Source organism: Danaus plexippus, chromosome 6 (assembly GCF_018135715.1).
Source record: "Danaus plexippus chromosome 6, MEX_DaPlex, whole genome shotgun sequence".
In the NCBI taxonomy this organism is placed as follows: domain Eukaryota; kingdom Metazoa; phylum Arthropoda; class Insecta; order Lepidoptera; family Nymphalidae; genus Danaus; species Danaus plexippus.
The window spans coordinates 9,729,117-9,741,972 of NC_083540.1; the positions used below are offsets into that span (position 1 = coordinate 9,729,117).

Below are 12,856 nucleotides of genomic sequence, written 5' to 3' on the forward strand. Positions count from 1 at the left end.
TAAAATTCGCCAATACAAAAATATATCTGGTCTGGATTCCAACACACAAATACATTGCTAGATTAACTTTAATGGAAAATGAGCACGGGTGCATTAAAACTTCTCTTAATAGCTTAGTTGTTATAGCTGTAGGAACTTTATTCAATTATTTATGCTTTTTTCAATTATTTTATTCAATTGTATTTAAAATCAAAATAAAAGAGATTTAGTAACTTAAATATATTAATTTTCTGTCATCATAGTTGTTTTTTCATAGATATATTCGCAGAAAATATTGCAAATGAAACATTTTTTACTGTATAAACCTCATGGTTATATATTAGAGGCAATAAGCTCTTACTACCCAAAAATAGACCAGATATTAAAATCAATAAAATCATCTGTTCAAACGTCGTCAAGAGTAGTTATCAAATATCTTCTAAGACTTATCTGAAAATAATTCAACAGTAAAACAGTCATGTATGAAACAATTACATGAAGACACTTTATTTATGTAAGTAAGTACACATTAACAAGATTGTCGACGTAAATGTCACATATAAAGTTGAACAGTTCTCAGTACAGTGCACTCAACTGGCAAGTCGACACCAGTAACTAATTAGTTCTGTTGAGAACTCAAACACTCAATTCTAATGTACTTAGCAGCGTAACGGACTCACTCGTATACAAATTTAATATTTAGATTAGACATCTGCTTACACGCTAGTTTTGGCCTGCACACGGACTCTTTCACTCGGAACAGGAGAACAACATCTCACGAAATTTAAAACGGAAAATGACGAAAAACGAATTTTAAGTTGAAAGTCGGAAAATGTTTATTCGTATGCGGATAGCGCTCACACCTCGCCTCGCGTTTAATGCTTCACTTCAGTTACTCCTTCTGTGATTTTCACGTACATTTTATATAAATAAATTCATTTTGCTATTTTAGTACATTCCGCGTGCGCTTTTAAAATAGAATACAATTTTTATTCATCAATATAGAGGCTCGGTTCTTCTTTTTGTTGTATAAAATATCACAATATTTTATTACGAACGTTCGAGTTGTGTACTTACAATTAACTTTAATTAAAACAAGGTCTTGTGTAAAGATGTACTTTAAAATTAACGGTAAGTTGATTATTTACTTGTTGTTGATAGTATAAATTATTAAGTCGTACTCACTTAGACGTTAACCACTTATAAAATTATTTTATAATATAATGAAAAGGGTTTTCATCTGAGCAACAGGTGAAAGAATTAATAGGTTGCAGAATTTAATTATCTTTAAACGACTCCGATCAGTTTCCATGATTATAATATTATTTGTGAACGGCTAAAGTTTAAAACAGTAATGTTCCACACTCAACAGTTACTCCAACGAGACGAATTCATTATCTCAAATTATTATTTAAATTAAGTACAAACAGTGATATGATTGTCTTTTGAGATTAAAAAAAAAACTTTTTTATAGACCAACTCTCAAATATTTAGGTTAAATCGCTAGTACATACATGTTTAGTAAATAATTTTATAATTTAAAAGCCTCAGTGCGATACCTATAAAGTTCCTTTCTTCAGAGAGTGTATTCTTGTAATAAAGGAATTTTCATTCTTATTGTTGACAAAGAAAAACTTGCCTCGAAACTGTCAAACTGTTCAGCTATATAAAAAAATATGCACAAAAAACATGTCTTACATCTACTGAAGACCGTAATCAGTGCCAGATGGGATTATACACACATACCATACGTGTATATTTATTAAGTGTCTTAAAACGCTGGATGGATTAGCTAAAGTGAAGGTTTAGGCCCTTGGATGTAATCGATATAATATTATGTACCTATGAGACATTTTTTGTAAGCTTAATTGAGTTTTTGTTCCTTCTGAATATGAATCTCTTTAAGTTAGATGTACAGACAATCATGGATTACTAACGTTTTACATGAAAAACTAATATACTAGTAAGTACATGGGGTTTATTCAGGAAGGGACTGAGGGCTGGAACAAACCATATCTGGTTGGTACAAGTACCAGTAACACTTTTCTGAAATCAGATAGAGTGACTTCAAGTTCAACAATAAAATCTGTTAATTCAAATTCTCATATTACTATATAATATAGTTACTCTAATGAATCTGATCAATTGATCAATTGACAACGGCTGAGGGACTTAATGAATAATGTAACGAAGTGATTTAGGTGTCTCCAACGACTGAAGATAGAACACAGTACCAATTTTGTTAACTAACGAGTGGTTAGATCAATGACTGCTAATACGTCTTAGAAGTGAATATTTGTGTCGAATATGAACAATTAGTCCTGTTTACAGTCACTTAAAAAAATCAGTGTCAAAAAACTTGATAAATAGCTTAAACGTTTAGTTAATGAATTGGAAGCATCTTAAAGATATACATTGAGTAAATTAATTGTCAATAAAGAGTTACATAATGTATGTATATTGTAAAACAATTTCTTTTTTTTAAACCTATCAGTTAAAATTTTGGTTTTATGCTTTTTGTCGCCATAAACACTCAAATTATCCTCAGTAATTGGACATTTATAATTTTAATTGAAAAATATAAAACATTTGAGTCTTCTTATTCTAATTTAATGAGACATTTACGTATTAATACTGTTATTATAATAAGTGAATATGTTCAAAACCTTAATTGTATATTGGTGGTGGTATAGCGATACACAAATCGGAAGTCTTTCAAGTGTCTCTATCAGCCAGCGCTGAACACATTACTATAATAGGATAGGCTTCTTGACATTTGATATCAAACTTCACCTTGATTTATTACAGTGTTGTTTAATCTAATCAAATTTGTTGTTCTGGTGCTGGTAAAAATATAACTAGTCTTCTTTAAATAAAATAATAATAATAATAATAATTAAATAAACGGCTTTATTCCATTCGACAAACTCCTTCGTATTTCCTCTACACAATACCTAACATTATATTTCGTCCAACAAATAAAATCTTTGACATTGGAAAAATATTCCACGATTGCAATGCGAATGAAGCCATAGCATTAAAAAAAATCTATTCAAACATTATGAAGTATACTATTTAGTCATCTTGTTATTCTGAGGTTAACTAAATATTTAATGAATAAATATAAATTGCGCTTATTAACTTATAAACTACGATGTTTTTTGAGTTAAGTCAGATGATTAGCAACTGTTAATTAAGACACCGAAAACCTTTTAGGTCTTAATTAGTAAAACGGTGCAGTACTCATAGATAAAGGTAAGTCAGTTATCACACCGACGCAGACGGCAGTTCGTCTCTCAACCGACGCTGACACGAATTATGAAGGACCTGAATAGTTAATATAGCGAGTAATCTTCGTACATTTAGTTAAAGTACTACACTATGAAAAAATACTAAATATTTGATATAGAATTATCTGCCTTTATAATGTTTTACTTAATCTTAACATTGTTTTTCTAGGGTATACATGGGTAACAAATAATAAGAGCCAAAAAAATTCTATTTCTTTTAAGTATTACCAACTTTACTACAATATAATGATATCTCCACGAATAGAGATTACAATTACAGAAATTATTTTGAAGTGGGTGACATGGGTGGGGCCCAATTACTTTTTCAGTGCATTCAAAATAAATCATGACCTAATTGTGGACAGCAAAAATGTAAAAACCGAAAACATTACCTTCATTTTTTTTTATTTTTTTTTAGAATGTACACAAAACAAAACAATTTGGAGAAACAAATAAACAAATGGAATATCGTGAATTAATTTGTTTTTGCAAAATTGTTACATATCTCATTTTTTATATTTTCAAAATAATTTAACGTTTGTTTCTTATCCTTTTTTTATTTTAGCTTAGGCAAGTTTTTTTTTTAATTTAAATGACCCTTATAACATAACAAAAGTATTTTATGGAAAGTAATTATTTTAATATTTCTATGACCAAAAGTACCTACTGCCCACTTCTGAACATTTAACGTTGATTCAGAATAACTTATAAATAGTTATATTCTTTTATTATAATTCCTCAGAGTGAGTTCTTAAGACTTCACCTTGTACAGATTTACTTCCTAGTAAAGCATTCCACTTATTTGTTTTAAAACTAATAAAAATGAACAAGTCGTTATATTGGAAGTCAGAACGCTTTATTAAAAAATCTGATATTAAGATAGTAGAATTTATAGAACTTATGTTTAAAAAAAAGTATATTATCCTTACTATTCTTATTTAAAGCTAGCCACAGCGCGCGACTTCGTTTATGTCGAATGAAGTTTACTATATTCTGGTTAATTAATTCTTCCTTTACATATGTAAATATATTTTTTTATATCTCTAGCAACAATTCTTTAAAGTACAGACAGTCGTTTCTATTTAATAATTCAGTATATTTTATAAATAGAATAATATTTTTTTATCAATCCGTACCGTTTAATAAAATTTTAAATGTTTTACAGGACTTTAAATAAATATTATATTATATCAAAATAAAAAGAGAACTTTTTGTTCGCTAATTTATTTAAATTTCACCACAGATTCATTTGCATTAGTGTTCCTTAGCAGATATTATCTGTACTTGAATTAAATTAAATAATTACAAATAAAACGTAACTAACATACATATTCGATGTTATTAATATATTAAATAAAAAATAATAATAATACTAAGATATAGAGTAGAAATTCTATATCTTAATATTATTATTAATTTCTAACTATACGTTTGAGGTATAACTTGTATGTAGATTTGATATTTTCATAGAGATTCCTTTAACCGTTTCAGCACTACTGATAATAGTCAACAATTTATTCAAACATTGTTGTTGTATTAAATGTATTTGATATCATAAATGCATGGTTACAGAGATTCGTTGGAACATTCATTCAATTAAAACGCGAGTCGATTGCTTACTCGATTACAAACGGACGAGTAAAAAATTGAATCAGTTGCTATTAAACAATGTTAATGAATGCAAAATTCAATAAATAAGTGTGCATCCCGACATTCAAATAATCTAGTTGAATGATTATCAACAACTTAGGAATTTTAAGAAGAATATTAAGGGAAATGTGTATGACGAATTTATACAAAAATATATACAACCTCAGTTCACTCATTATTACTAGGATAAATTCTATAGATATTTACTTATTTTATCTCTTGTCTGATATTGTTTATTTTTAACATTCATCATAATCATCGTGATGACGTATTGAGGATAATAATTAACTCTGAAGTATTTCAAACCTAGAAGAATTTGGAACACTTTAACGATAGGCATTTATAAAATAATTTTCTATATATTTTTCCGGTGAAGGCCTCTCCGTCGTTACTTATTGTCTCAATATCATCCATCACGACGATGAAAGGGTAACAAGCCTCGCGGAACATTGCGTGTCGTTCGACAAAATACTTACAGACCTATAAGCTAACCAACAATTCGCGAAGTTTCCAGCTAAAATATTCTACGAAACTTATTAATCACTATTTTTCGAGACATGTATATACAAATAGTTCACCATCTTTACTCATTCACCGAAATCGAGTCAGTCTAATTTAAATATCTTCAACATAAATATACGGATTAAGCTTGAACGTTTTCAAAAAGATATCAAATTGTTCCAAAGCGATGTTTCTTTAAAAAATACTTTAAGTATGCTGTATTAAGATTGAATTCTGTTCGTACCTTTGAAGGAGGCCATCTCGTCCGTGACGCCCCGCCGTTCTCATTTATCAGCGATGTGTCAGCCCTTAATTACAGGTGAGCATCGCGACGTGCGTTCACCTGCAAAAGGACAAGTGATTACACTTAATTTGACATTTGTATTGTTATTACATGCATCACAAACGAACGAAATTCCCAGCTAAGTCACCCTTTACTGGCTTAGTACGATAAGTAAGCGAGCAAAGGCTTGTACAATTTCGTTTATATATTGTTTTTTGGGATGCCTCCGCGCTTTAAGAGAAATTCATATAAATTGTTACGGTTACAGGAAGGTCACATAAAAAAAAAATTTTAGAGATACTATGTTTATATAAAAAAATATGTTTTTAATATGAAATATTTTTCTGTGGAAGTGTATGTGTTAGTCTCAATGAAATTATGATGAGAAGACGCCTGTAATGTAATAAATCTATACAGTCACAGAGTAATAGTAACAAAAATGTTTTTAACATTTCATTGTTGATAAAAATGTAGTAGCCCTTCCATAGTTTAATACTACTGTTTAATATTAAAGCTACGGTTACTCTCATACTATTGAAATTTAGAAAATCATCTTGTACGTGTCACGTTTCCGTTAATAAAATATCTCATACAATGTTATAAATTTTCTTTAATTCATCATCAAAAATTTCAAATAAAATATGGGATTTGTGTAACTTGAAGTTACATCACTGAACAATGAATACTGACTCGCAAGCAAAACACTAATCAGGGCAGCTGCCATGAGCCTGAATAGGATTCTCAAAACCACAATCTTCACACTGAAATTTAATCCGCAAATAAAAGCATTTAAGAGTGATTACTCATCGCACACATTTTCATAACAGGTGCGTTCTTAGGTTTTCATATGTAAACATTTTACACATTATAGGATAATGTGGTTTTACTATGAAATAAAAATGTCGAAGAAGAAAATATTATCTTCATGAATTGAGAGGACAGAAAAGAAATATATGATTCATATAACTGTAATCAACTGGCAATATGTTGTTTATCTTATAACTTATCTAAGTGTTGTTATTGTCAGTATAACTCGGTGTTAACTGCTCGAGTCAGGTTTTGATGTAAAACAATTAATTATTATGCGCATAATACACTGGATGCTTCCTAGCCGAGTTGTAAATTTCTCTCAAATGATGTCACAGTACAGCTTGCACAGTTATCGATGGACATTGATTTAAAAAATATATACATTACAATATTATTATTATTATTATCAGGAAGGGTCTCCGTCTGAACATTTTACTTTTTTATGAAATCAATTTCTGTTCTTGAGTGTTTAGTGAAATAATATTTCCAGACGTCTCTCAATATCGCCGCAACATTTTGGAGCGTTAGTTTTTTAGGTGGAAATAAGTTCGGAACTCGCTTCATCAAATATGCCGCCGGCCGAAACCAATAACAAATACAAGGACGATAAGGTTCACGCGCACTGTTGGACTGACTCTGCAAATAAGTAGTTGCTATGGAAAATAATATTTGTAAGATAGATACAATATAAACAGGTCTCATTTAATTTACATTAGTTAATAGTTACGCACAACTGTCACTAATAAAAGTTAATTTCAAAGTAACAAATATTATTACAATTAACTTCATGTCATGTCATGTCAGGTCAAATCACTTTTGGAGATTAACATATGATGTGTTTTACATCGGTTTTATATTAATCGCTATATATTTCTGTTCCCCCGCAGTGCGCTACGTGTTATACACAAAGACCGGTTCCATTTCCTTCAGACCCAATCCTTTTGTAATCCAGACCGCTGCCACGGCCCGACTGTCATGTTAAACACCAATATCACTATTCCCATATAAATGAAGTTATATTTATTTGAGAAATCAAATTAATCATCAATATTTACATGTAAAATAATTATTGTACGGGCGTGGTAACTAAGAATAAAAACAACGAGTATTTAATAATACTTTTGTAAAATGTTTTGTTTATAAATAATATTTACTAGTTATAGAAGATTTTTGATTTTATACTATAAAACTATGTTACACCGGCGCCATAAACACTTAGTGTTTGTTGCTACGCTCGTAGACTCGATGCTACGATGTCTACGGTGCTACGAATATCTATAAAAAAAATATTAACTTTGAAAAACAAAATCAAACCCATTATGAAATTAATTTTGCATAAATTATTTAACATTTTAAGGAATTTGATTGTTTATTGTAAATGAAAAGTTTTTAAGTAGATCAAAGTAAAGTCAATGATGTCTGTGAAACCAACAAAATAACCCTCTTTTTGATTAGCGACATGTCAAATATGAAAGCAAATTAAGCCGTTGACGATGCTATATTCAATAGAGCTACATAAATCAGGAATCGAAATAGAATTTTTAAGAAGGAAACACATATAATATATCTTCTAGATATTAATTTTATTCCTGATGACATTTTTTCATGTTTTTCATCTTTACATTAAACAGGATCCATTCTTTTCGTTCTCACTTTCCTTAATGTTCCTTCATTTTACTTACAATGTATCTTTTATAATAACAATTATTTTTTAATTTTATATCTGATGATGATCAATAGTTTTGGGCTCAATTTGTGTTAAAGTGATGTATTTTCGTTTTATCTTTTAATATTTTTTTTATTAGTAGTGATTTCTCTGTTACTACGTATATTTAATTTTTAGAAAAAGAAGTTAGTATGACAAAATAAATATGACTATAATAAAAGTATGGTTTTTAACCAGCCTTCACTATTGGATGACTCGACTTTCAGTTAAATTTAAAAAAATGTAAACTGCACTTATGCCTCCCATAACTGTAACGCTGGCTTCGTTTTGTACTTATTGTATTGTATGTGGATGTACATGTTTGAATCGGAAAACGATTACTTTTACACCGAGAGTACGCACGACACTATTGGAAGCTTAAAAACCGTCATGATAACTTCAGCCTTGTTTTGTTTCAGTCTTACTAAAGAAAATTCAGTACATTATATCAATTAGTAAAAAATTGTTCACTCCTGCTTACGTGCTAGTATTTTTGGTAGACGTATTATATAAAAATCAGATTTATTTTAATTTTTATATTGACATCCGTACATAAAACTGATTTAGAACTACGGATAAAGTTATTGAAATATAAAGGGCGTTAAAGAAGTTTGCTTGAACACCAGCTTGCTGTAAATAATAGCACCAGTGTTCAAACTCAAAGCATTGATTCCGGTCCTCACTACATTTAGAGATTGAGAGAGCGTCCGAACTGTTGACTTTCATGAGTTTTGGAGAACAAGTAGACGGTTTTATTATCTTAGAGACAAATATTGTAAAGGATTGTAAATTTTATAACAAAACTAACATCACACATTAGGGTGTAAAGATAACATTTATAATGAATATATATGTATATAGTAACTTAATAAATACCAAACTTTACTTGAACTAATCCTAAGGATGTTCGTAGATTTTATGTTTGTGTAAATAAACATATAATATTCTTACACATTACATCAACATATATTTTTAATAGAAGTATTAAAATGTAATTTGGGTGAAGGCAAAGGATTTACGTACGACCTTCAAATGTTATCATTAAAACAACCATAAGTAATGGCTTGGAATACCTTCTATTGTAACAGTATCGGCAGTAAAATTGATTTATACAGGTTCAATTTGTGCGTACGTCCTTCGAAAACGGTACGAAACATTAACGACATAGTTTGTTTTACAATTCGGTGATAAAACCTTTAATAAGACACATACCGATATAGCATTTGTAGAGGTAATTACACGTGATCTTATGTCCTGATGGTTGTTTAACATTTATTCCTACTTATAAGGAAGTATTGTGGATCATGTTTCAGCAAATCTGTGTAAGCTATTTTTTTTTTTGCAGATTCTAATGCCGAAATACATTCATAGATCGATGAGAAAAGTTCAGTACGTTTATTGTAAGTTTATTTATAGTGTACTCGTAAGTTACGGAATATTTTTCTTTACTTTTTTTCAACAAGTTTCACTTTCTTGAAAACGGTATAAGATTTCGCTGACCAGTACTTAAAACACTCTGGTGCTATAATGGCCTTATCAAGTGTAGGTCAGAGCAATACATTTTGTATTCAAATTGCTAAGCACTTTGCCGTTGAGATGTTTAATTGCATCGGTGATCGCTTCTAACCATTCGAGTTTTCGAGTGATTATTATCAACACTTCAAGAAAAGTCGTGAAATAGCTGTACTCAAGTATAGTTTTTAAACATTTTCGTTTTCTATTTGAATAAAAACATTTTTTGAACTGTTCTTTATGAAATGATAAATGGAATGTGGGCACATGTCATTAAAAGAAATATGAAAGTTTTAAAGTAATGTATTATGTGTAGTTTGTTCGACAGCGGTCACGACTGGCGACTCGCGACGGACTCTTTCAACATTGTGTTTATTGTGAACGATTAATATTATAAGTTATCCTTCCACGATCATTAGCTTCCAAGGAAGTTCTTTCAGGGCATATAGTTTTTATAAATGAAATTGTTTCTTTTTTATAAATATTTTCTAATAAGCTCGTATGTCAAATGTCAATGATGAGTTTTTTATTATCTGCCTTAGTTTTGGTCCGCTTTCTTGTTTCTATATGAGCTCTTTACAGTAATGATATTCGATATTTATAAGTATTATATGAATATCTTCTTAGGTAGTCAGGTCACGACCCCCTCCCCACCACCCATCACGTAAAGAGGCAATTATAAATGTAAGTCGAGGCGACAGTCGGTAAAGTTGTGGCAAATTGCGATTTCTACTTCAACAACTTTTATTGCTTTTTCTATCGGGAAAAAAAGTTAAGAACGCAGTTAGTTTAAGACTATTATTAATGTTCGCTGAACTGATATTACTTATATCGAACTTCACTCAGCGACGTCGTCTTCATCTGTAATTATTTTTAATCAAGAGTACAAGCAGAAGAGTAAGATTTTAGATTATGTGAAATATCTTTCATTAGATAAAAGTAGACCACGACAAACTAGTGTAGTAACATTCTTTCCAGTCCTAGTTAAATCGTTAGATATTGTTTTACGAAAAACCTATTGAGATTGCTAGGTAAAAAATTGCTGTCCTTCAAATTCAATTTCTTTACCAAAATCATTATAGAATTAATATGAAACAAAATATCATCGAGCGTTCGTAATCTTTTACATTTTTAGGGACGATGGAAGTCTTCCGTCCACTGTGACCTTGACCGTCTATTGGAAAACTTAGGCACGGCATTATATATGTTATTTCCAAATAATTTCAGCAGTTTGTTAAGAAATATACGTGTTTCTTACTTCACTGGTTAACAAAAATATAGAGAATCTACCTGGTTAAAAAGAGGTCGATCTAGGAAGTTACATCTGTTATTTAATAAAAATCGTGGAAACTACGTAAAATAAAATTATATATATGCGTCTGCATGCTGTTTATAAATGCATCCGAATACCTCGGTTTTTATGTGAGTTTAGATCTTAATTAGAATTGACTTAAGGAAAACGTCTGACATCCCAACGACAACGACGGCTTTCGGTACAATTCGGAACCATTTAAATATTTCCATTAATATAAAAAGCCGCAGTCTTCCTGATTTTACGCCGCTTGTACAAATTTTATTGACATTTTAAAAATATTCATCGAGTAACCATTATGTGTTGCTAGCAAAACAAATGTTTTCGTAGTAAAATTAATTTTCATAGTTCATAAAAATAATCTTAATAAAACCAGTTTAAATTAACGTTAATTCATAGTAAAACAGTATTTAAAGATTTGACGTGGCAGTGAGATGACCGTAAGAAAATCTTCGTGTACAGTTTATTTTGCAAATTGTTTTCGGAGAATGAAAAAATAACTACAATCATTAGTACCCTTAAGATTATACGAGTATATATAAAATATATGGGCTTGGAAAGAATCTGTAGCGAGACATCAAAACCAAACATGAGAGCGTTTGTAATTGAAATCCATATAATAATAAAATTTAAGACATGAACTATTGTTTTTAACTTTTGGAAATATTTACTTTTACGGTAGTTTTGCGAAAAAAATTATTCGATAACTTAATATACTCTTCTAAAGACTATGTTATGACCATACATACTTAATATCTTACTTATTACTGAAAAAAATAATTAAAAATAAATTGTTATTAATTTTAACAAGATGATTCAAAGTTCTTGTAAAATAGCTAAAAAAATTACCCATTTTTATGTTTGCTTTAAGTTTGTTTATAATTATTTTATTAAATGATTTTCTTACTGGATTAAAATAAAAATAATAATAATCAGTATAAGATTTTTTATCAAAACAATAATCTGCTCTTCTTTTATAAATTAATTTAGCGGCACAGTTTAATTTTTTGTTGTATATACTTGTTTTGTTTTCAGTAATTTTTTTTTTCCTGAAAATATTTCTAGGAAAGATATTATGATTGAACTGGCCTCTTAAATATTGAAAATAAAACGTATCTCTAGATTATTTTCCTTTATTTTGTTCAAGGCTGACTAATTGATGTAAAAATAAACATGCTTCGTTTACATTAAAGGCTTCGGTATATATGTGTGGAACCATAAAAAAAATAATTACTAATAAGTTCTAAATTACACATTTCTAATTTTATTAATACAAATATAAAAATATATACTATTGTTGAATCTTGATTGTAACAACACCTTTTTCACACCGCAAATGTATAAACTGAAGGCATTCCAGGGAGCGATTATGAATTTACTATTTTTGGCCAAAAAATAGGCGGATCGGTAGCTCGAGGTACAATTTAACAAAATAATATATAGTGCTATGATGTTGTTTGCTATAAATCATGTAATATATAATGTGTTATATGTAATATTAATATATGACTTACCGTATAAGCGCGCGGGCGCGCGGGGCGCCGGGCCCGTTGTGAACACGTCCGCTAGGTCGCTCGTTGGCGGCCAACTGACATCCCCTCGCCGCCAGACAGAGACGGACTTACATTTATACACCTACATACATACATATTGTATCAATACACTGATAACAACAACATTAGACACCTTTTAGAGATGTTTCAATGATTGTACAGCTATTACACAACAAACTATATGAATCTACAACATACAATACAAGCTAATCATTTTTTTTTATTGCATCAACTTGAATACAAATTATTATAGAAGGGATT

At 29.7% G+C, this 12,856-nt stretch overlaps 1 protein-coding gene across 1 annotated transcript in view; it reads right to left on the minus strand.

The window, feature by feature from the left end:
* The window catches only part of LOC116778774 (atrial natriuretic peptide-converting enzyme), a 53,753-nt gene extending 41,133 nt beyond the window's left edge, over positions 1 to 12,620 (minus strand). Inside the window, exons 1-2 of the mRNA XM_032672795.2 lie at positions 12,557 to 12,620; positions 5,665 to 5,763 (exon numbers count right to left, since the gene is read on the minus strand). Of these exons, the coding sequence (XP_032528686.2) occupies positions 5,665 to 5,680 (16 nt within the window). The 5' untranslated portion in view covers positions 5,681 to 5,763; positions 12,557 to 12,620. The remainder of the gene's footprint in view (positions 1 to 5,664; positions 5,764 to 12,556) is intronic.
* Between the last annotated feature and the right edge of the window lie 236 nt (positions 12,621 to 12,856).